This window comes from Oncorhynchus tshawytscha, linkage group LG05, assembly GCF_018296145.1.
Source record: "Oncorhynchus tshawytscha isolate Ot180627B linkage group LG05, Otsh_v2.0, whole genome shotgun sequence".
NCBI classification, from domain to species: Eukaryota; Metazoa; Chordata; class Actinopteri; order Salmoniformes; family Salmonidae; genus Oncorhynchus; species Oncorhynchus tshawytscha.
In genome coordinates, this window is record NC_056433.1 from 23,353,857 (window position 1) to 23,379,534 (window position 25,678).

Below are 25,678 nucleotides of genomic sequence, written 5' to 3' on the forward strand. Positions count from 1 at the left end.
AGGAGGAACTTCTTGATGCAATTAAACCATTTAAGTTCAGGAAAACTCCAGGGTTGGATGGCATACTAGTGGAGGTATACCAAACCTTTTTTATATACTCAGAGGACCGTTATCAGCATGTTTTACCACTCCTACAAAAAATGGTTTATCAGATGCTCAACAAGAAGGTCTAATTTCATTATTACTGAAACAGGATCCAAGTGATAAATATAAAGATCCAGTTCATGTAAAAAATTGAAGGCCACTTACACTTTAGTGTTGTCATGCAAAAATTCCAGCGAAATGCATAGCGCCTATAATTAAAAAGGTATTGTTGGCTATTATTCATCCTAATCAGAAAGTTTTTTTTACATAAATGATACATTGGAGATAATATAAGGCAAGAACTGGAAACAATAGAACACACTATGAAAAATCTGGGAAATCAGGCCTGGTATTCATAGCTGACTTTGAAAAGGATTTTGATATAGTAAGGAATTTGGAATTTATATATAAATGCCTAGAATATATCAATTTTGAAGAATCTCTTATAAAATGGGTTAAAGTTATTTTTTTATAGTAACCCTAGGTATAAAATAGTAAATAATGGCTACTTCTCTGTAAGTATTAAATTGTCAAGAGGAGTAAAACAAGGTTGTCCACTAACTGCATATCTATTTATTATGGCCATCAAAATATTAGCCACTGTTGTAACTCCCCATCCCGTGTCCGGGATCGTTGTCATCATCTGACACTAATTAGCATAACGCAACGGACATAAATATTACTAGAAAATATTCCTATTCATGAAATCACAAGTGAGATATATTGAAACACAGCTTAGCCTTTTGTTAATCACCCTGTCATCTCAGATTTTGAAAATATGCTTTACAGCCAAAGCAAGACAAGCATTTGTGTAAGTTTATTGATAGCCTAGCATAGCATTATGTCCAGCTAGCAGTAGGCAACTTGGTCACGAGAATCAGAAAAGCAATCAAATTAAATTGTTTACCTTTGATGAGCTTCGGATGTTTTCACTCACGAGACTCCCAGTTAGATTGCAAATGTTCCTTTTTTCCAAAAATATTATTTTTGTAGGCGAAATAGCTCCGTTTGTTCTTCACGTTTGGCTGAGAATATCGACAGAAACATGGCAAACGTTGTTTATACTCAATCCTCAAGGTGTTTTTAAAATATCTATTCGATAATATATCAACTGGGACAGTTGGCTTTTCAATAGGACTGAGAGGAAAAATGGCTACCTCTGTATTTTACGCAAGAATCACTCTGAGAGCCATCAGGTGACCACTTACGCAATACAATATAGTCGCTTACGCTCATTCTTCAACATAAATGCGTGAAACTACGTCAAAATGCTGTAGACACCTTGGGGAATACGTAGAAAAAGGAATCTGGTTGATAGCCCATTCACTGCTCAATAGGGACGCATCGGAACGCAGAACTTTCAAAATATGAGTCACTTCCGGATTGGATTTTTCTCAGGCTTTCACCTGCAATATCAGTTCTGTTATACTCACAGACAATATTTTTACAGTTTTGGAAACTTTAGAGTGTTTTCTATCCTAAGCTGTCAATCATATGCATATTCTAGCATCTTGTCCTGACAAAATAGCCCGTTTACTCTGGGAATGTTATTTTTCCAAAAATGAAAATACTGCCCCCTAGTTACAAGAAGTTGTTTAAAATCCGATCCAACAATAATATCAAAGGGTTAGAAATCAATGGCTTAAAAACAACGATGTTATGCTTTCTTTTAAATCTACAATTTGGCTCCCTCCACAGCCTCATAGAGGATCTAGATATTTTCTAACCTCTAAGGATATATATTACATATTCAATCATGAAAACATGATACTTTGACTTTACCATGTAGTTTACCAATAAAATGGTCTGACGGTGATGTGGACATACACAGTACACATACAGTTGAAGTCGGACGTTTACATACAGCTTAGCCAAATACATTTAAAATCAGTTTTTCACAATTCCTGACATTTAATCCTAGTAAAAATCCCTGTCTTGGGTCAGATAGGATCACCACTTTATTTTAAGAATGTGAAATGTCAGAATAATAGTAGAAATAATTATTTATTTCAGCTTTTATTTATTTCATCACGTTCCCAGTGGGTCAGAAGTTTACATACACTCAATTAGTATTTGGTAGCATTGCCTTTAAATTGTTTAAATTGTGTCAAACGGCAGGGTAGTCTAGTGGTTAGAGTGTTTGACTAGAGACTGGAAGGTTGCAAGTTCAAATCTGCGAGCTTACAAGGTACAAATCTGTCATTCTGCCCCTGAACAGGCAGTTAACCCACTGTTCCTAGGCTGTCATTGAAAATAAGAATTTGTTCTTAACTGACTTGCCTGGTTAAAAAAAAAAACATTTTGGGTGGCTTCCCACAATATGTTCGGTGAATTTTGGCCCATTCCTCCTGACAGAGCTGGTGTAACTGAGTCAGGTTTGTAGGCCTCCTTGCTCACACATGCTTTTTCAGTTCTGCCCACAAATTTTCTATAGGATTGAGGTCAAGGCTTTGTTATGGCCAATTCAACACCTTGACTTTGTTGTCCTTAAGCCATTTGCCACAACTTTGGAAGTACGCTTGGGGTCATTGTCCATTTGGAAGACCCATTTGCTACCAAGCTTTAACTTCCTGACTGATGTCTTGAGATGTTGCTTCAATATATCCACGTAATTTTCCTCCCTCATGTTGCCATCTATTTTGTGAAGTGCACCAGTCCCTCCTGCAGCAAAGCACCCCCACAACATGCTGCTGCCACCCCCGTGCTTCAAGGTTGAGATGGTGTTCTTCGGCTTGCAAGTCTCCCCCAAATATAACGATGATCATTATGGCCAAACAGTTCTATTTTTGTTTCATGAGACCAGAGGACATTTCTCCAAAAAGTACGATCTTTGTCCCCAAGTGCAGTTGCAAACTGTAGTCTGGCTTTTTTATGGTGGTTTTTGAGCAGTGGCTTCTTCCTTGCTGAGCGGCCTTTCAGGTTATGTCGATATAGGACTCATTTTACTATGGATATAGATACTTTTGTATCTGTTTCCTCCAGCATCTTAACAAGGTCCTTTGCTGTTGTTCTGGGATTGATTTGCACTTTTCGCACCAAAGTACGTTCATCTCTAGGAGACAGAACACGTCTCCTTCCTGAGCGATATGATGGCTGTGTGGTCCCATGGTGTTTATACTTGCGTACTATTGTTTGTACAGATGAACATGGTACCTTCAAAGATTTGGAAATTGCTCCAAAGGATGAACCAGACTTGTGGAGGCCTACAATTTTTTTTTCTGAGGTCTTGGCTGATTTCATTTGATTTCCCCATAATGTTAAGCAAAGAGGCACTGAGTTTGAAGGTAGGCCTTGAAATACATCCACAGGTGCACCTCTAATTGACTCAAATTATGTTAATTAGACTATCAGAAGCTTCTAAAGCATATGTGTATGTGAACTTCTGCCCCACTGGTATTGTAATACAGTGAATTATAAGTTAAATAATCTGTCAGTAAACAATTGTTGGAAAAATTATTTGTGTCATGCACAAAGTGGATGTCCTAACCGACTTTCCAAAACTATAGTTTGTTAACAAGACATTTGTGGAGTGATTGAAAAACTAGTTTTAATGACTCGAACCTAAGTGTTTGTAAACTTCCGACTTCAACTGTATCTCGAAGAAAACATTATCTTACTACATTTTAATAGAAAGTCAGCAAATATAGATACGATTTTGCTACCATGGAAAATACCTGTCTTTTTGCTGGAGAAATCACCCAGATTAACGCTTTAGTCATATCCCAGTTTACCTATTTACTTATGGTCTTGCCTACTTCTAGCAACCTGTTATTAAAATTATATGAGCAAGAAATATTCAATTTCACTTAAGCATTTATGACCAAAATTTGTTAAAGAAAATTGTAATAAATAAAAAGTATACTAGTTTCATTTAAGGACCAAAAAATGGTCAGCTGTGCCATATAGATTGCTAAATAGCTGGGAAGAGATTTTCGAAGTTCTGATTTCATGACACATTGTTTATGAACTGTTATGAAACAACACCGAATTTAAAACTCTAAATTGTTTTATTTAAATTATTATACATAATTTTGCAACCAATAGAATGTTATATAAATATATACAACCATCCCAGCTCTCCAGATTTTGCTGCGAAGAGACAGAATCAGTAGATCGTGGCCTAGGGTGGTCTAGCGGTCTATGCCGCAGCCTCCAGTGCACAAATACTGCTGCAGCCTGGTTTCAAATCCTGCCCACTGCTAATTTGAACACACTCTTTATCCAATAGAAAAGAATGGAAAGCTTCTGAACTTTTGAGAAAAATCCCAGCACAGTTGAAAAATATATGGAAAATATAAATAAAAATGTAATGGTGTTGGGGGATAGATGGGACAGGTTGTGTGGAGCTGAAGAGTGGGATTAAAAACAACAAGAAAGATCATGTAAATTAGGCTGTGTCCATAAAATGTATATGGGTTCAGAACACTTGTGAAACAGCACAGTTAAAATAATGTATGGCAAAGTAGAAGAGATGGATGGGAGGGCTTGATGGTAGCTGAAGGATGGGATTAAAAACAATCAAAAGATAACTGTTGTAAGCTGCATTGTGTCCATATGTATATAGTATGTATACACTGCAAGTAGAACCTAGGTGTTGTTGTCCATTAGTTTACTCCAATTAGGAGAGGGGTGGGTAGGGTTAGGGGAAAATAATGAATGAATATATATATATTTCCTTCTAAAAATGAAATAAATAAATACAAATCCTCATAAATCTACACACAATACCCCATAATGACAAAGCGAAAACTGTTTTTTGGAATGTTTGCAAATAAAATAGGATCAGAAATACCTTATTTATATAGGTATTCAGACCCTTTGCTATGAGACTCGAAATTGAGCTCAGGTGAATCCTGTTTCCATTGATCATCCTTAAGATCTTTCTACAACTTGATTGGAGTCCACCTGTGGTAAATTCAATTGATTGGACATTAGTTGGAAAGGAACACACCTGTCTATACTAGGTCCCACAGTTGACAGTGCATGTCAGAGCAAAAATCAAGCCATGAGGTCGAAGGAATTGTCCATAGAGCTCCGAGACAGGATTGTGTCGAGGCACCGTCTGGCCACTGGGGAAGGGTACCAACATATTTCTGCAGCATTGAAGGTCCCCAAGAACACAGTGAACTCTATCATTCTTAACTTCTTGGATATAGGGGGAGCTCTTTTAATTTATGGATAACAAAACGTTCCCATTTTAAACAAGATATTTTGTCACGAAAAGATGCTCAACTATGCATATAATTGACAGCTTTGGAAAGAAAACACTCTGACTTTTCCAAAACTGCAAAGATATTGTCTGTGAGTGCCACAGAGCTAATGTTACAGGCGAAACAAGATGAAACTTCAAACAGGAAGTGAGCCAGATTTTTGAGGCGCTGTGTTCCAATGTGTCCTTATATGGCTGTGAATGCGCCAGGAACGAGCCTACACTTTCTGTCGTTTCCCCAAGGTGTCTGCAGCATTGTGACGTATTTGTAGGCATATCATTGGAAGATTGACCATAAAAGACTACATTTACCAGGTGTCCGCCTGGTGTCCTCCGTCGAAATTGGTGCGTAATCTCCAGCTGCATGTATTTTCCCATGTGATTCAGAGGAGAAACAAAACTGCCACGAATGACTTATCATCGAATAGATATGTGAAAAACACCTTGAGGATTGATTCTAAACAACGTTTGCCATGTTTCTGTCGATATTATGGAGTTAATTTGGAAAAATGTTCGGCGTTTTGATGACTGAATTTTTTGGGGTTTTTCTCAGCCAAAAGTGATGAACAAAACAGAACGATTTCTCCTACACAAATAATCTTTTTGGAAAAACTGAACATTTGCTATCTAACTGAGAGTCTCCTCATTGAAAACATCCAAAGTTCTTCAAAGGTAAATGATTTTATTTGAATGCTTTTCTTGTTTTTGTGAAAATGTTGCCTGCTGAATGCTAGGCTTAATGCTATGCTAGCTATCAATACTCTTACACAATTGCTTGTTTTGCTATGGTTGAAAAGCATATTTTGAAAATCTGAGATGACAGTGTTGTTAACAAAAGGCTAAGCTTGAGAGCCAATATATTTATTTCATTTCATTTGCGATTTTCATGAATAGTTAACGTTGCGTTATGGTAATGAGCTTGAGGCTATAATTACACTCCCGGATACGGGTTTTTTTCTTAGCCAAACGTGATGAACAAAACGGAGCGATTTCTCCTACACAAATAATCTTTTTGGAAAAACTGAACATTTGCTATCTAACTGAGAGTCTCCTCATTGAAAACATCCAAAGTTCTTCAAAGGTAAATGATTTTATTTGAATGCTTTTCTTGTTTTTGTGAAAATGTTGCCTGCTGAATGCTAGGCTTAATGCTATGCTAGCTATCAATACTCTTACACAAATGCTTGTTTTGCTATGGTTGAAAAGCATATTTTGAAAATCTGAGATGACAGTGTTGTTAACAAAAGGCTAAGCTTGAGAGCCAATATATTTATTTCATTTCATTTGCGATTTTCATGAATAGTTAACTTTGCGTTATGGTAATGAGCTTGAGGCTATAATTACGATCCCGGATACGGGATTGCTCGTCGCAACAGGTTAAATGGAAGAGGTTTGGAACCAGCAAGACTCTTCCTAGAGCTGGCCGCCCGGGTCAAACTGAGCAATTGGGGGAAAGGGGCCTTGGTCAGGAAGTTGACCAAGAACCCGATGGTCACTCTGACAGAGCTCCAGAGATCTGTGGAGATGGAAGAAACTTCGTGAAGGACAACCATCTCTGCAGCACTCCACCAAACAGGCCTTTATGGTAGAGTGACCAGATGGAAGCCACTCCTCATCAAAAGGCACATGACAGGCCGCTTGGAGTTTGCAAAAAAAAGTATCTAAAGATTTTCAGACCATGAGAAACAAGATTCTCTGGTCTGATGAAACCCAGATTGAACTCTTTGGTCTGAATACCAAGCGTCACATCTGGAGAAAACCTGGCACCATCCCTAAGGTGAATCATGGTGGTGGCAGCATCATGCTGTGGGGATCTTTTTCAGCCGCAGGGACTGAAAGACTAGTCAGGATGGAGGGAAAGATGAATGAAGCAAAGTACAGAAAGAGGTCCTTGATGAAAACCTGCTCCAGAGTGATCAGGACATCAGACTGGGGCGAATGTTCACCTTCCAACAGGACAACGACCCTAAGCACACAACCAAGACAAGTGGCTTCCAAGCAGGAGTGGCTTCTGGACAAGTCTCTGAATGTCCTTGAGTGGCCCAGCCAGAGCCTGGACTTGAACCCGATCTAACATGAAAATAGCTGTGCAGCGACACTCCCCATCCAGCCTGACAGAGTTTGAGAGGATCTGCAGAAAATAATGGAAAAAACTCCCCAAGTGTGTGTGTGTATGTATGTACAGTGCCTTGCGAAAGTATTCGGCCCCCTTGAACTTTGCGACCTTTTGCCACATTTCAGGTTTCAAACATAAAGATATAAAACCGTATTTTTTTGTGAAGAATCAACAACAAGTGGGACACAATCATGAAGTGGAACGACATTTATTGGATATTTCAAACTTTTTTAACAAATCAAAAACTAAAAAATTGGGTGTGCATAATTATTCAGCCCCCTTAAGTTAATACTTTGTAGTGCCACCCTTTGCTGTGAGTACAGCTGTAAGTCGCTTGGGGTATGTCTCTATCAGTTTTGCACATCGAGAGACTGACATTTTTTCCCATTCCTCCTTGCAAAACAGCTCGAGCTCAGTGAGGTTGGATGGAGAGCATTTGTGAACAGCAGTTTTCAGTTCTTTCCACAGATTCTCGATTGGATTCAGGTCTGGACTTTGACTTGGCCATTCTAACACCTGGATATGTTTATTTTTGAACCATTCCATTGTAGATTTTGCTTTGTGTTTTGGATCATTGTCTTGTTGGAAGACAAATCTCCGTCCCAGTCTCAGGTCTTTTGCAGACTCCATCAGGTTTTCTTCCAGAATGGTCCTGTATTTGGCTTCACCCATCTTCCCATCAATTTTAACCATCTTCCCTGTCCCTGCTGAAGAAAAGCAGGCCCAAACCATGATGCTGCCACCACCATGTTTGACAGTGGGGATGGTGTGTTCAGGGTGATGAGCTGTGTTGCTTTTACGCCAAACATAACGTTTTGCATTGTTGTCAAAAAGTTCAATTTTGGTTTCATCTGACCAGAGCACCTTCTTCCACATGTTTTGTGTGTCTCCCAGGTGGCTTGTGGCAAACTTTAAACAACACTTTTTATGGATATCTTTAAGAAATGGCTTTCTTCTTGCCACTATTCCATAAAGGCCAGATTTGTGCAATATACGACTGATTGTTGTCCTATGGACAGAGTCTCCCACCTCAGCTGTAGATCTCTGCAGTTCATCCAGAGTGATCATGGGCCTCTTGGCTGCATCTCTGATCAGTCTTCTCCTTGTATGAGCTGAAAGTTTAGAGGGACGGCCAGGTCTTGGTAGATTTGCAGTGGTCTGATACTCCTTCCATTTCAATATTATCGCTTGCACAGTGCTCCTTGGGATGTTTAAAGCTTGGGAAATCTTTTTGTATCCAAATCCGGCTTTAAACTTTTTCACAACAGTATCTCGGACCTGCCTGGTGTGTTCCTTGTTCTTCATGATGCTCTCTGCGCTTTTAACGGACCTCTGAGACTATCACAGTGCAGGTGCATTTATACAGAGACTTGATTACACACAGGTGGATTGTATTTATCATCATTAGTCATTTAGGTCAACATTGGATAATTCAGAGATCCTCACTGAACTTCTGGAGAGAGTTTGCTGCACTGAAAGTAAAGGGGCTGAATAATTTTGCACGCCCAATTTTTCAGTTTTTGTTTAGTTAAAAAAGTTTGAAATATCCAATAAATGTTGTTCCACTTCATGATTGTGTCCCACTTGTTGTTGAGTCTTCACAAAAAAATACAGTTTTATATCTTTATGTTTGAAGCCTGAAATGTGGCAAAAGGTCGCAAAGTTCAAGGGGGCCGAATACTTTCGCAAGGCACTGTATGTATGTATGTACTGTATGTACTGTATGTATGTATGTATGTATGTATGTATGTATGTATGTATGTATGTATGTATGTATGTATGTATGTATGTATGTATGTATGTATGTATGTATGTATGTGTTTACATATATATATACACACAGTATTACCAGTGAATATTTTGGACTCACCTACTCATTCAAGGGTTTTTCTTTATTTGTAATATTTTCCACATTGTAGAATATTAATGAAAACTTCAAAACTATGAAATAACACATATGGAATCAAGTAGTAACCAAACAAATATTAAACAAAGTAGCCACCCTTTGCATTGATGACAGCTTTGCACACTCGTGACATTCTCTCAACCAGCTTCACCTGGAATGCTTTTCCAACAGCCTTGAAGGAGATCCCACATATGCTGAGCAGTGGTTAGCTGCTCAGTGGTTAGATTTTCCTTCCCTCTGCAGTCCAACTCATCCCAAACCATCTCAATTGGGTTGAGGTCAGGTGATTGTGGAGGCCAGGTCATCTGATGCAGCACTCCAAAGGACAGATTTCCACCGGTGTAATTTTCATTGCTCGTGTCTCTTGGTCCAAGCAAGTCTCTTCTTCTTATTGGTGTCCTTTAGTAGTGGTTTCTTTGCAGCAATTCGACCATGAATGCCTGATTCCCACAGTCTCCTCTAAACAGTTGATGTTGAGATGTGTCTGTTACTTGAACTCTGTGAAGCATTTATTTGGACTGCAATTTCTGAGGCTGGTAACTCTAATGAAAGTATCCTCTGCAGCAGATGTAACTCTAGGTCTTCCTTTCCTGTGGCGGTCCTCATGAGAGCCAGTTTCATCATAGCACTTGATGATTTTTGCGACTGCTCTTGAAGAAACTTAAAAGGTTCTTGAAATGTTCCATATTGACTGATCTTCATGTCTTAAAGTAATGATGGACTGTCATTTCTTTTTGCTTATTTGAGCTGTTCTTGCCATAATATGGACTTGGTATTTGACCAAACAGGGCTATCTTCTGTATACCCCCTCTTCCTTGTCACAACACAACTGGTTGGCTCATATGCATTAAGAAGGAAAGAAATTTTTAAGAAGGCACACATGTTAATTGAAATGCATTACAGGTGACTACCTCGTGAATCAGGAGAGAATGCCAAGAGTTGCTGTCATCAAGGCCAAGGGTATCTACTTTGTATAATCTCAAATATAAAATATATTTGTTTGGGTTACTATAGGATTCCATATGTGTTATTTCATAATTTTCATGTCTTCACTATTATTCTATAATGTAGAAAATATTTAAAAATTAAGAAAAACCCTTGAATGAGTAGGTAAACTTTTGACCGTTACTGTTTATATGTACAACATTTTTTATGGGTGATTGGAAATGATGCAGACAATTACATTGATGAAATCTACAATCTGTCTGCATTATTATAGCTGATACATCCCCTATACCCCCTAAGTATAAAAAGCAAATAAAATAAACATTTGCCCCTGTGCGAACTGTCTACGGGAGACATTTGTTTCCACCTCTGTATTTGTTAGATTTATTTGCCAACTGATGGCTTTAAATGCAATATCTATTTTTTTCACAAAATTGTTCAAAAGAAGACTAATTATCATGGTGCGTTCAGAAAAAATTCAAAGGCTTCAGCTTTACTATATCAAGTTGAAATGATATTGTGTTGTGTGTGTAGAATTGGTCCATTTAGATTTTCCCCATGGGACGGTTGGATGTGCCACAGTAATCTAAAGGAAAACCTTGCAAACAACCCTGTTAACAATAATAGAGCATAGTCAAGGAAATTGCAGCAACAGAAAGCCACAAGTCATGCAGCGAGAAGCTGAGTTATTTTCCTCTGAGTGGTGAGAACAGCTTTGTGGGAGAAGATTAGATAGGGTTGAGGCTGTAATCATGTTTAATCCAGCGGTCCTATGGGCTTCTTCATGCTGGCAGAACGACGCTCCGCAGGGAGCACAGAGAGGACACTGATCCCCAGAGCAACGCTTGACCTGACCGCAAGGTGACCAGAGAAGAGAAGAGGTATGATGATTGGCTGACAGCCACTATCCTTTTGATCCATAAATGCGGGACAGCCTAGGGCGTTCGGCCAATGAATGTTCCTTCATTGTAAGTGATACATAATGTACTGTACATACCACACACACTTCTTAGTCTGTGCCTATACGGAACATTTCACAGGCAGATCTAGACTCAAGGGGTTGATGGAAGATCACTGTAACAAACAAGGGACTATTGTAATAAAACCACACTGTGAGAAGGATGTTGTTTAGATTTGAATGTATTAGCTATAAAATCAACTCACAAACAAAATAAATAGTCATTTGATCATCTTTTAAACAATACTGGTGCTCAAACAAACCTGCATAGCTAGTTATCAGATACTATGTCAATACAGACTAGCTTTGTACCCTGTAGAGATAGTAATACTGTATGGAATGGGTTTTTCTTCAGCGGTCTGGTAGCCTTGCAGGTTTGCTTGAATACCAGCCCTAGTCTGGAATCCATGTCTTGGTAGCAATGCAATTTTAATTGTAACACTGGTATTCAAACTTTTTCAGCGGGGACTATTTTGGCAACCCCGACGTTGAATACCACTGCCGTGACATGTAAACTCTACTTGAATACCTTTTTGGATATATGATGCGTTAAATGACCCACCTGTCCTAGATCACACAGATGATTCCCTGTCTAGTTTGATACATACTGTAACTCACTTTTAAGACCCGTGAACTGCATTGCTTTCCATTTCTAGCATGTCTTTCACATTCTAACTCCATGACAGCAAAAGGATGTCGAGGCCAAAACAGTGTAACATGCAGAAACAACATTGACAGAGATACAAGACATTTTTACATTTAACATCTTAAATACTGCTCATTTATGCATTACTGTAACTATATAACTTCATTTGATTTGAAAATGACGTATGTACTGTATGTTGTAAAGTAAAAAATATTTATGTACAGCATTAAAACATTTGAGAATGAGTCACAATCACAAAAAGACTGCAAAGTTACAACATTTCATAAATACGTTTCAGAAGTGCCCCACCACTGTACAATGTCCTTTTGCGTCATATTGTAAAAGAGACCAATCAGATGACATGAAACTAGGGTGATGAAACTAGTGTCCATTCTCTTCTTTCAGGTTTCTTGCGTTAAGTGTTTGTTGGATCCTTTTATTTGACATTTCAGCCTTATATCTCTTCTTCAACTTTGTCGCAAATGTCCTCTTGACCAAATAATTTTGACCTCTATAAAAACAAAGAAATCATGACAGTGTTAACTCTTTTCCTCTCAATATTTGATATGGGATAGCAATGATATTAACACATTTAAAGTGTGATTCAAGAACACTTACTCTTTAAGTGTACGCAAGGCAGAGCAGAAGTAAAGACACTCAAAGTCCTTTCTCTTCAGGCAGATGCATCGTCCCACCTCTCTCCTCAGTCGAACAGGGAAGGAGCCCACTCCATATGGCACCACCTGACTGGAGAAAGAGTTCAGGGAATGATGAGATCACTATGTACATGCACTGATAAACACAACAGCTTTGAATTTTGAGTATGTCTTTTTCAACTTACAAAGGGAACTCAGTGTTTTATTTTACCACCGCACAGAATGTCAGGAATTCATTTTTCATGTGCTCCTAACATTCTAGAGTCCAAGCCCTGTCTAAACCGGGGGGGGCTATTTGATGGCTATTTGATGTTGTGTTTTGAGACCCCTTAAGGTATCAAAAAATTATATTAAACAATTATTGGATGACACATTGAATTTGGCATTGCTGTTATTAGTCAATAGAAATGCATTGAATTACAGATTCACAACATGGAAAAACAGTCCCACCAAAAATCGAAACGAAGTTTGTTCTGAAGTGTCTGTCCTATATCTGAGAGATATAAGATCAGGAAACATGTTTTGTTTTATTTACATTGTTTAGTACCTAAAATAAAGGGATAAAGATATCTCCATATATACAGTTGAAGTCGGAATTTGTTTTTTAACCACTCCACAAATTTCTTGTTGACAGACTACAGTTTTGGCAAGTCGGTTAGGACATCTACTTTGTGCATGACACAAGTAATTTTTACAACAATTATTTACTGACAGATTATTTCACTTATAATTCACTGTATCGCAATTCCAGTGGGTCAGAAGTTTACATACACTAATTTGACTGTGCCTTTAAACAGCTTGGAAAATTCCAGAAAATTATGTCATGGCTTTAGAAGCTACTGATAGGCTAATTGACATCATTTGAGTCAATTGGAGGTATACCTGTGGATGTATTTCAAGGCCTACATTCAAACCCAGTGCCTCTTTGCTTGACATCATGGGAAAATCAAAAGAAATCAGCCAAGACCTCAGAAAACAAATTGTAGACCTCCACAAGTCTGGTTCAACTCCATGGGACCACGCAGCCGTCATACCGTTCAGGAAGGAGACCTGTTCTGTCTCCTAGAGATGAACGTACTTTGGTGTGAAAAGTGATCAATCCCAGAACAACAGCAAAGGACCTTGTGAAGATGATGGAGGAAACCAGTGCAAAGTATCTATATCCACAGTAAAACAAGTCCTATATTGACATAACCTGAAAGGCCGCTCAGCAAGGAAGAAGCCACTGCTCCAAAACTGCATAAAAAAGCCAGACTACTGTTTGCAACTGCACATGGGGACAAAGATTGTACTTTTTGGAGAAATGTCCTCTGGTCTGATGAAACAAAAATAAAACTGTTTGGCCATAATGACCATCGTTATGTTTGGATGAAAAGGGGGGAAGGCTTGCAAGCCGAAGAACACCATCCCAACCGTGAAGCACAGGGTGGCAGCATCATATTGTGGAGGTGCTTTGCTGTGGGAGGGACTGGTGCCCTTCTCAAAATAGATGGCATCATGAGGGAGGAAAATTTTGTGGATATATTGAAGCAACATCTCAAGTTAAAGCTTGGTCGCAAATGGGTCTTCCAAATGGACAATGACCCCAAGCATACTTCCAAAGTTGTGGAAAAAATGCCTTAAGGACAACAAAGTCAAGGTATTGGAGTGGCCATCACAAAGCCCTGACCTCAATCCTATAGATAATTTGTGGGCAGAACTGAAAAAGTGTCTGCGAGCAAAGAGGCCTACACACCTGACTCAGTTACACCAGCTCTGTCAGGAGGAATGGACCACAATTCACCCAACTTATTGTGGGAAGCTTGAGGAAGGCTACCCAAATCATTCGACCCAAGTTAAACAATTTAAAGGCAATGCTACCAAATACTAATTGAGCGTATGTTAACTTCTGACCCACTGGGAATGTGATGAAAGTAATGAAAGCTGAAATAAGTAATTCTCTCTACTATTATTCTGACATTTCACATTCTTAAAATGAAGTGGTGATCCTAACTGACATCAAACAGGGAATTTTTACTTGGATTGAATGTTAGGAATTGTGAAAAACTGAGGTTAAATGTATTTGGCTAAGGTGTATGTAAACTTTGGACTTCAACTGTACTTCCATTCACTTTTTTAACTAGTACCAGGACCTCATAGCCCAAACCATTTGGATGCTACAGACAGAAGCCATCATGTTCTTGAGAGTCTTCAACTTTCAACAGAGTGGTCATAAAACAGACAGGTTTTGGGAGGATTTTCTTTGTTGTATGTTAATTAGATTTCCGCGGGGACACAGAAATTGTGGGCCAAGGGGCTCTTAATTGCTCAATATCCTATATTATATCTCTATTGGCACCCACAAAATGCTTTTATAGAACCAATGAGGCAGATCACGTAAATAAAGCTGCATGGCCCTGAAAAGCTGGGCAAACACTGGTGTCTAGTGAGTCTCGAGGGTATAATGTATTAAACCTGTCTTACAGGACACAGAGAGGATGCCAGTCCTCCATAACACATTTATATATCCTAAAGCTGCTGCTTCATTGCTCTGGATATTAACCTGATCCTGAACCAGAGCCAGTCTGCCTGCCCGCCATGATGTCCCATCTTACAGCCTGGGACATGTTAACAAGACCACACAGTGAACTGATTCCAGATGCCATGCACGACTCAAAGCAACCCCATCAAACAGGGTCACCTCCTCCCTGTGTTCTCCACACACCGTCACACACATGCACACACACACACACACGCATACACATGCACCCATCTGTCTGCCTGCCTGCCTGCCTGCCTGTCTGTCTGACTGTCTGTCTACCTGTCTGTCTGAGCAGCCAAAACATCTGCATTCCATAAGGTGTTTTTGGCAGCTGTTGAAAGGTGACCCTTTCATTTCCCCCCTTCGTCTCTTTCTCTCTGTTGTAGTTTAACCTCAGTATTTTTGGATGGTGAAAGCCTGTCTCTTCTCTTTATAAACTGTGAACTGTCTTAGTTTCTTGAGTTGAAAGTAGATAGCTTGAGTCAACAGAATTGAGTAGAAACCATGCGAGAGTCTCAGAAAATTCTATGCTCAGTTTGTAAATGAATGATCATTTGTGAACATTCATGTGAAATGTAATATCAGTTCCTAACTACTGATTTCCATTCTTATGTTTAAGTGTGTTTGGTAGGAGGAAATGTGGTATTACCAATGATCACATAATTGCATACTACTACTGTGATTCCATGTTTAAACATAGCACAGTACCTACACTGTATAGGTCTTGGTCTTTAGTAGCTGGTTTTAGGCTGACCATTGGAAAGGATATTGGAAAACTTATAGAAACCTGGGACTTTTCGAACACATGAGGAAACAAGGAATTCAGAAGAGAGGGCAGATGCCCTAACCGCTCCTCTAACTAATTGGATGTGGGATATTTGGATCAGGAAGTACTGTATGTTCAGATCCAACTGTAATGTTGAAGTTCACTGGTATTCACCTTTACTCGTGTTAAACAAGAAGATTCAGCAGGAAAGAGTTGAGAGAGAAAGTCTGAGTTGATGATAGACAGTAACTGTCTCTTATTTTAAATTAAATCCTTGACACTGTGGTTTTGAGTTTTACGAAGAACCACAAATCATCCAGCTCATTACACTCTGATGTGATAATAAATCACACACAAAAAACCTGTGGCTTCTCAGAACACTGTCACAACATTTTTTAAATGTAACCTTTATTTAACTAGGCAAGTCAGTTTAGAACAAATTCTTATTTACAATGACGGCTTACCGGGGAACAGTGGCTTAACTGCCTTGTTCAGGGGCAGAACTACAGATTTTTACATTGTCAGCTCAGGGATTCGATCCAGCAACCTTTCGGTACTGGCCCAACACTCTAACTACTAGGCTACCTGCCATCCCATATCATGGCTTAATTTGCAATTATAAACTGGGTGGTTTGATCCCTGAATGTTGATTGGCTGACAGCCATGGTATACGGTCTGATATACCATGGCTGTCAGCCAATTGGCTGTCAGCCAATCACCATTTATTTTTACTGCTCTAATTATGTTGGCAACCAAGTTTATAATAACAATAAGGTACCTCGGGGGTTTGTGATTATGGTCAATATACCACAGCTAAAGCAACTCCTCGTTGCGTCGTGCTTAACTACAGCCTTTAGCCCCCACCGAGCCTTATTTCTAAAATATACTCTACAATATGGCTCAATATGCAAATATGATACAGCGTGAGAAATGATAATTAAAATGTTATGTATCTCCACCTTTGCAATATGTCCAACTAAACAAAGTACAGACAAACCTCTTTGTTTTCACAACACAGATATCTCTGTCGTAGATATCTTTCTACCTACGTTTTGTTTATGAGAGGGTGAGTTGTGCTGTGAGATGTTGTTCTTGATGAACTCACCTAGGAGTGTTGACCCAGACGATGCCAATGTGGCAGAAGTACACACATTCTTTATCATTCAGGTTCTCACAGGAACAACGCTTCTCCCGCCGTAGGGGTCTGTAGTTGAGCTGCATCACGGGGCCCTCCTCTGGACCAAGCCCAGGGGCAGTGGAGTCTGAGTATGCTAGGAGAGAAGGAACAACCCCATGAATAAAGCATTATATAAAAAATAATACTGTAAGCTGATGAAACTTTTACAAGGACAGACAGTACAGAACTGGGAGATTGCAGTCACTCCATTTTCATTTGTTTCTGAAGTATGCACTGTAGATCATTTGGCACTGCTAATGCTGTTCTAATCTCTACACATCAGCCCCATCTTACTGTACGCTTCTCAAAAGGGCCAACAGTCTATAGAACAATCCACTTATTGTCTGTCCTCTAGCCCATCTCACTGTCTATAGCCCATCTCACTGTCCTCCAGCCCATCTCACTGTCTATAGCCCATCTCGCTGTCTATAGCCATTCTCGCTGTCTATAGCCCATCTCACTGTCTATAGCCCATCTCACTGTCTATAGCCAGTCTCACTGTCTATAGCCCATCTCCCTGTCTATAGCCCATCTCGCTGTCTATAGCCCATCTCACTGTCTATAGCCCATCTCGCTGTCTATAGCCCATCTCACTGTCTATAGCCCATCTCACTGTCTATAGCCCATCTCACTGTCTATAGCCCATCTCACTGTCTATAGCCCATCTCGCTGTCTATAGCCCATCTCACTGTCTATAGCCCATCTCACTGTCTATAGCCAGTCTCACTGTCTATAGCCCATCTCACTGTCTATAGCCCATCTCACTGTCTATAGCCTCGCTGTCTATAGCCCATCTCACTGTCTATAGCCCATCTCACTGTCTATAGCCCATCTCACTGTCTATAGCCCATCTCACTGTCTATAGCCCATCTCACTGTCTATAGCCCATCTCGCTGTCTATAGCCCATCTCACTGTCTATAGCCCATCTCACTGTCTATAGCCAGTCTCACTGTCTATAGCCCATCTCACTGTCTATAGCCCATCTCACTGTCTATAGCCCATCTCCCTGTCTATAGCCCATCTCACTGTCTATAGTCCATCTCCCTGTCTATAGCCCATCTCCCTGTCTATAGCCCATCTCTCCCATCTCACTGCTCTCACTGTCTATAGCCCATCTCACTGTCTATAGCCCATCTCACTGTCTATAGCCCATCTCACTGTCTATAGCCCATCTCACTGTCTATAGCCCATCTCACTGTCTATAGCCCATCTCACTGTCTATAGCCCATCTCACTGTCTATAGCCCATCTCACTGTCTATAGCCCATCTCACTGTCTATAGCCCATCTCTCACTGTCTATAGCCCATCTCACTGTCTATAGCCCATCTCACTGTCTATAGCCCATCTCACTGTCTATAGCCCATCTCACTGTCTATAGCCCATCTCACTGTCTATAGCCCATCTCACTGTCTATAGCCCATCTCACTGTCTATAGCCCATCTCACTGTCTGCCCATCTCACTGTCTAGCCCATCTCACTGTCTATAGCCCATCTCACTGTCTATAGCCCATCTCACTGTCTATAGCCCATCTCACTGTCTATAGCCCATCTCACTGTCTATAGCTCGCTGTCTATAGCCCATCTCACTGTCTATAGCCCATCTCACTGTCTATAGCCCATCTCACTGTCTATAGCCCATCTCACTGTCTATAGCCCATCTCACTGTCTATAGCCCATCTCACTGTCTATAGCCCATCTCACTGTCTATAGCCCATCTCACTGTCTATAGCCCATCTCACTGTCTATAGCCCATCTCACTGTCTATAGCCCATCTCACTGTCTATAGCCCATCTCACTGTCTATAGCCCATCTCACTGTCTATAGCCCATCTCACTGTCTATAGCCCATCTCACTGTCTATAGCCCATCTCACTGTCTATAGCCCATCTCACTGTCTATAGCCCATCTCACTGTCTATAGCCCATCTCACTGTCTATAGCCCATCTCACTGTCTATAGCCCATCTCACTGTCTATAGCCCATCTCACCCCATCTCACTGTCTATAGCCCATCTCACTGTCTATAGCCCATCTCACTGTCTATAGCCCATCTCACTGTCTATAGCCCATCTCACTGTCTATAGCCCATCTCACTGTCTATAGCCCATCTCACTGTCTATAGCCCATCTCACTGTCTATAGCCCATCTCACTGTCTATAGCCCATCTCACTGTCTATAGCCCATCTCACTGTCTATAGCCCATCTCACTGTCTATAGCCCATCTCACTGTCTATAGCCCATCTCACTGTCTATAGCCCATCTCACTGTCTATAGCCCATCTCACTGTCTATAGCCCATCTCACTGTCTATAGCCCATCTCACTGTCTATAGCCCATCTCGCTGTCTCATCTCACTGTCTATAGCCCATCTCACTGTCTATAGCCCATCTCACTGTCTATAGCCCATCTCACTGTCTATAGCCCATCTCACTGTCTATAGCCCATCTCACTGTCTATAGCCCATCTCACTGTCTATAGCCCATCTCACTGTCTATAGCCCATCTCACTGTCTATAGCTCTCTCACTGTCTATAGCCCATCTCACTGTCTATAGCCCATCTCACTGTCTATAGCCCATCTCACTGTCTATAGCCCATCTCACTGTCTATAGCCCATCTCACTGTCTATAGCCCATCTCACTGTCTATAGCCCATCTCACTGTCTATAGCCCATCTCACTGTCTATAGCCCATCTCACTGTCTATAGCCCATCTCACTGTCTATAGCCCATCTCACTGTCTATAGCCCATCTCACTGTCTATAGCCCATCTCACTGTCTATAGCCCATCTCACTGTCTATAGCCCATCTCACTGTCTATAGCCCATCTCGCTGTCTATAGCCCATCTCACTGTCTATAGCCCATCTCACTGTCTATAGCCCATCTCACTGTCTATAGCCCATCTCACTGTCTATAGCCAGTCTCACTGCCACTGGGCTGCACTTGCAACATACATTTTATTTGTATTTGTATTTTTTCTTCTTTTTCTTTATGGGATGCGCACTGCAGAAAACACCGGAAGGCTAATTATCACCGTGAATTATTGTAATGTTTGTTTGTGTGTGAATTTATGGGTTGCCAACTTGTGATTTGACACCAAAAAATGAAACTCATTAATTCGATAGCTTTCATCCAGCCCTCCGAAAGATACTGATTATCACTGGTTATTAATTTGATGTCAGTCAGACACAGTAGTACTCTCTGATAGCCCAGGTGAAGTCTAGATTATGTTGCCACTCTATGTGCGCTCTAATAGATACAGGGGATTTTTTTTTCTGATATTGCGACTGTCTACCCTGATAGTGGTACTGTCTACACTGATAGAGCTACTGTCTACCCTGATAGAAGCACATTCTCCTCTGATAGTGGCACTGTCTACCCTGATAGAGCTACTGTCTAACCTGATAGAGCTACTGTCTACCCTGATAGTGTTACTGTCTACCCTGATAGAGCTACTGTATACCCAGATAGTGGCACTGTCTACCCTGATAGAGCTACTGTCTACCCTGATAGAGCTACTGTCTAGCTATGTGACACTGTCTAGCTATTATTTTTTCCACATCTAACCCTAATATATTTCTCACAGCTTTGCATTTTCTTATGTCAATTGTATCAAACTGTTACACCCTGTAAAGGACTATAGTTCAATAAATGTGTTATAAAACTAAAGTGGTGGAGAATCCCAAATGCCATGTGGATTTGGGTTCACCCCAATGAGTCAGTGGCGAACCACATTGTACCCTGCACAAGTTCCTCTAGTGCATTCAGGAGTCTGCTGGTGCAAGCCACGAGCGCAGCTTCCAATAGCTGGGCCTGCCTCTGGCTTTTTATCACTTGAATGAAAACAGATTTCCCTTGTACACCCAAACGGTGCTCTCAGCTCTTCATAAACAAGTCTCATTGAAAATCCCCTAATAGAGAGTCTGATCCTACAGGTGTTCAGGGATTTACGTAAATTAGATTTGATTGGCGTAAATAGCTGAGGTAAATCATCTCCTGATCAGGAAACTGTTTTTTTTATAGTGGATTTGTTACTTTAGACTCCTTGGCGTCGAACAGACGCCCGGCCCATGGATTGTATTGTATTGGCACTTAGCATGGAAATGTTACGCTTACAAGCCTTGCGTGCCTCCTGAGATGCCATGTGATTGCCAAGCAAAATTTAATTTAGCGACCTGTTTGGAGAAGTGAGCGTTCACTGCTTTAGAGGTTCAGGAGTTGATTGCCAAATACGTCCATGAGATTACTATTTAATCCATTCCATTTAGTCCAAAAAACATCTCTGGCCGAATTTTGAGGCAATATTGTCAGAGACCCTGGCCCTGTGCTTTTACAAGATTAGTTCTGGATATAACAGGATAACCTACCACAGATTCTATCCCTGGTAATCCTGTATATACACATGGTCTTCTTTTTGGGTGGCACAAGCAACAGTGGTGCTGTGTATAACAGGGTTTATGGATTCCAGAGATTGCTGAACTAACCAATGTTAATCTATTATTATCATGTATAAGAAACAATAAACCAAAGAGTGTACTTTAACAGCGCCTAGTCAACCATGACAGTATCTGTCTTATAATAAGGACCCATGTTAACCAATGCTCCTGGATTCCCCGACTCATCTAATTTTTTAAAATTTTTTTTAAATTTATCCGTTATTTTACCAGGTAAGTTGACTGAGAACACGTTCTCATTTGCAGCAACGACCTGGGGAATAGTTACAGGGGAGAGGAGGGGGATGAATGAGCCAATTGTAAACTGGGGATTATTAGGTGACCGTGATGGTTTGAGGGTCAGATTGGGAATTTAGCCAGGACACTGGGGTTAACACCCCTACTCTTACGATAAGTGCCATGGGATCTTTAATGACCTCAGAGAGTCAGGACACCCGTTTAACGTCCCATCCGAGAGACGGCACCCTACACAGGGCAGTGTCCCCAATCACTGCAATGAGAGAGAGGACTTTTTTTCCCCCCCTTCATAAAGTCTTGACTTTGACATATTATCTACAAGCTGTCTATCCATGTGACTTGGATCGACATTTATGGTGAATGTCTTTCCTGGTTCAGATCAAGGGGGTGCTGTGGAATGTTAGTCCACCACCATAGCTGGTGGAAAGCCTTCTACGGAAGTGAGGGGGGTTGCCTGGAGAGCCCGGGTATAGAACTAACTTCTGTTCTGTGATTCCTAAGGGAATGTGCAGCACACATGGACAGCAGCACATAATGTAGAAATATTCAGACCAAAAGAGCAGTATATTCTTTTGAATATGCTAAAGGCGTTGTTCAAATTCCTCAAAAGTGCTGCATGATATAACAAAAACCCCACTGTGAACACCTGTTGCATTCTATCGTCTGATCTAGAGATCTGACCTGCTGTATCTCAAGGTACAGTATCTATAGAGAGGACTTATCTCTAGATAGTTACCTTTTTACTTTTGTTTGTGTCCTAACATAAGACTTTCAGTTTTCTCCTTCTTCAATCACGGAGTCTGTAGGTGCTTTGGGACTTTTCCCTCTGATGAATATATGGCATTTAGGTGTCCCTGGTAGTTGAAGTGCCCGGTTGGGTATTTAATCAAAACACTGTGGTTTAGATTAGCTCGCACATAAATCCTATGGTCAATCAGTCTCAAGCATAGATAAGAAGTTTGGGTGGTCAGTATCTGCACATTTCTCCTATCCATTTCCCTTTACCTGTACATATATGATATCATCCAAAGTTGTACAGTACAGGTATGTTTTATCGTTTGAGTTCAGATGGAATTTTTCCCTTTGTTTTGAAACGTGAACTACATAACACTGTCCTCATTCGACATAAAGCACAAAAATGATATCAGTTCACAACATTACATCAGCAGCAAAGATCATATCAGAGGTTAGTTATGCTTATGCAAACTCATACAGAATATTGTAACTCTTGTGGGCAACAGTTGTCAAAATAATTTAAAACAGGCTGTACAGTTCCCAGTAGACAAAATAAATCCAATTGAACCAGCTTTTGAACAACAGATAAAAGCAGACAGTAAAAGCAGACAGGCATCTGCTCACAGGCATGGCCAACATGAGGGCTCACTTACCTACTACATGTTGTCTCTATTAAACCACAGCTTAGGTGCAACAATTACACCCCACATGAGAGTAAAAAACACTTTATTCCAATTTAAACAAAAAGCGCTCAATAATAATGTAAACATCTGTAATATCAGGAGAAAGTCTTTACCTTCATGCTCCAGTATCAAAACCAAAGTTGTGGTCAGGAAGTAAAAAGTGGTGAGATCCATTATTCTGTTCCAATGAGTACAAACAGTTCCAAATTCAAAAAAAAGATAGTGACAATTTCTCCTTGAGACACACAACAGGCAGATAGATCCAGAAGCAGGGATCAGTAAGAAGTGGAGCTCAGAGAAGCTCTGGAGTCAGTCCCAGGCTCTGGTCTGGTCTTAAGCAGCAGTACCTCAGACACCTCAAGCACCACCACACCCTCCCTCCTCCTTCCCAGACTCTGTCTCTGTCACCACTGATGCCTCTTCTCTCCCAGGGCTACCCCCACAGAGTCCCACACATGTACAACAGCCTTACGTGTGTGTGTGTGTGTGTGTGTGTGTGTGTGTGTGTGTGTGTGTGTGTGTGTGTGTGTGTGTGTGTGTGTGTGTGTGTGTGTGTGTGTGTGTGTGTGTGTGTGTGTGTGTGTGTGTGTGTGTGTATGTGTGTGTGTGTGTGTGTGTGTGTGTGTGTGTGTGTGTGTGTGTGTGTGTGTGTATGTGTATGTGCATGTGTATGTGTATGTGTGTGTGTATGTGTATGTGTGTGTATGTGTGTGTGTGTGTGTGTGTGTGTGTGTGTGTGTGTGTTGTACACCTGCCATGTGCTACAGGCCTGCCAGTTACTGAGAACATACAGCAGGAAAGAGCTACCTTGTGAGAAGAGAGTTCTGGTCCTGTAAAGTGTTCTCCCACTGACCAAAAGGTGTGCTGAAGATGTTGTCACAGTCCAAGCCAGGTAGGACTAGATTAGAGCCCTGCTATGAGTTCAGAACTAGAGAACTAGGGAAGCAGATGTTTTAGTGGGAAGGTAACTGGGGAATAATGGGTTGTCAGACTCCCAGCAGGCAGTGGATTTGGAGGCTATGTTGGGCATAGAAAGGTCTAAATAACAAAGTCCATAGAGCTAGGGGGGAAAAGTATTTGGGAGGAAACCCCTCAACTTCAACTTCATACAGGGAAGCTGTCTAGCACCATGTCTTTTAGCCAAACCAAGGGAAGCCCTTTGTGGTAAACCAACATTTTAATTAAAACAAAGAGTCAATTGAAACATCTCAATTGACACATCTGCGTTCCAGACATGTTGATAATTGCTCTAAGCCGGGGTATTGGGTAAAGTTTTGCTGCCTTCAAAATAGTTGACAGTACTCACATATTCCACATATTCCTGTGCTTTTGTGTGTTAGATTGTTTATTTATTTTGTACATCGCATTTTGATCCTATCAAAGCCTAATATCATTGTTGGGGGTTGTGTGTGATCTATAGAAACTGTGAAGATGACCCTGGTGAGTAACCTAATCCTTAGAGACCCTCTGCGTGAAAGTTTCCTTGAGCACTCTTCAATGGGGCCTGTAACATGATCACAGTAGGTGTATACTGATGTATTCTGAGTCACACCACAGGGGCTATTTCTTCCCACCCTCACTCCCATTTAGCAGAGTTTTAGACTTCTCATTAGTTGAGATTAGGCTTAGCTTTACAGTCAGGAGAGATAATTAAAGGCATGGCGAAACACAAAACAACATCTTTGCTCAGTGTGCCCCTGGTTACAGCAATTAGATACTTGAGGTGAAATGAGGTGGGAGTGGATGAAAGGGGGGAGGGAGCAAAAACACATCCGAGACATTTCAGCCCAACTTTTCTTCCCCAAAGGCTGTGGAAGGGATTTAATGAACAGTATTTCATCGACTGTCAGTACATATGGCCACTCACTCACTTAGGCTCCCAGGGTTAGCTCTGCAGGGATATCTCAACAGTGCATGCAGAATGCAAAAAATACATTTACCCTAAAACTTAAGTAAAGGGCTTCGATTACTGTTATGTTTTGATCAAAGGAGAGGCAGACAGAAACGTTTAATTTATTTTTAAGGTGTGGGTAAGGGACAGTTTTATGTTGTGACTCATAGGTGTGATCCCTTGGTGTTGTGACATCTACAGTATCTACTGGCTCAGGGGACTTCACCGTCATTTCTCATCATTTCAGGAATTGTTTTATACAAGACAGATTTTTGGGAAGATGTTTTTGTCTTTCTCTCCTTCTTTGTTGAATGTTTTCGATCAAATCTATAAAATCCCAAATGCCGTCTAGTAAAATGTCTAATAGAACGTAGATGTGTTGGAAGTCAAGAAAAAACTGGATCATCTCTTGAAGATTTTGTGGATGATCAACTCCTTGCAATTAGAGTAGCTTGATGACTCCCTCCATTTCACTCAGATCATGACAACCACCTGTGATAAATTATTATTGGGTGATTTAGTAAATGGCAGCTTTGGGCTTAGGAGGACATTCTCAAATTTCCCAAGGAACAATTACTCCATTGACCTCCAACCACAATTAGACTGTCTACACATTCAATCACTCCAGGGCAGTCACACAACCACAGGGCCGTTCCACCAATTATGTGTCTTTTGAGTAGTGTAACTTCGTGGGGGAAAA

General features: G+C 40.6%; 1 protein-coding gene across 1 annotated transcript; it reads right to left on the reverse strand.

Annotated features, from left to right (window-relative positions):
• Nucleotides 1-11,392: 11,392 nt before the first annotated feature.
• LOC112251717 (endothelin-1-like) lies at nucleotides 11,393-23,444 on the reverse strand. The gene is made up of 4 exons (XM_024422670.1): nucleotides 23,201-23,444; nucleotides 16,913-17,078; nucleotides 12,483-12,611; nucleotides 11,393-12,375 (listed from the first exon to the last, which is right to left on the reverse strand). The coding sequence occupies exons 1-4, from the start codon at nucleotides 23,259-23,261 to the stop codon at nucleotides 12,246-12,248; spliced, it is 486 nt and encodes a 161-aa protein (XP_024278438.1). The 5' UTR covers nucleotides 23,262-23,444; the 3' UTR covers nucleotides 11,393-12,245.
• Between the last annotated feature and the right edge of the window lie 2,234 nt (nucleotides 23,445-25,678).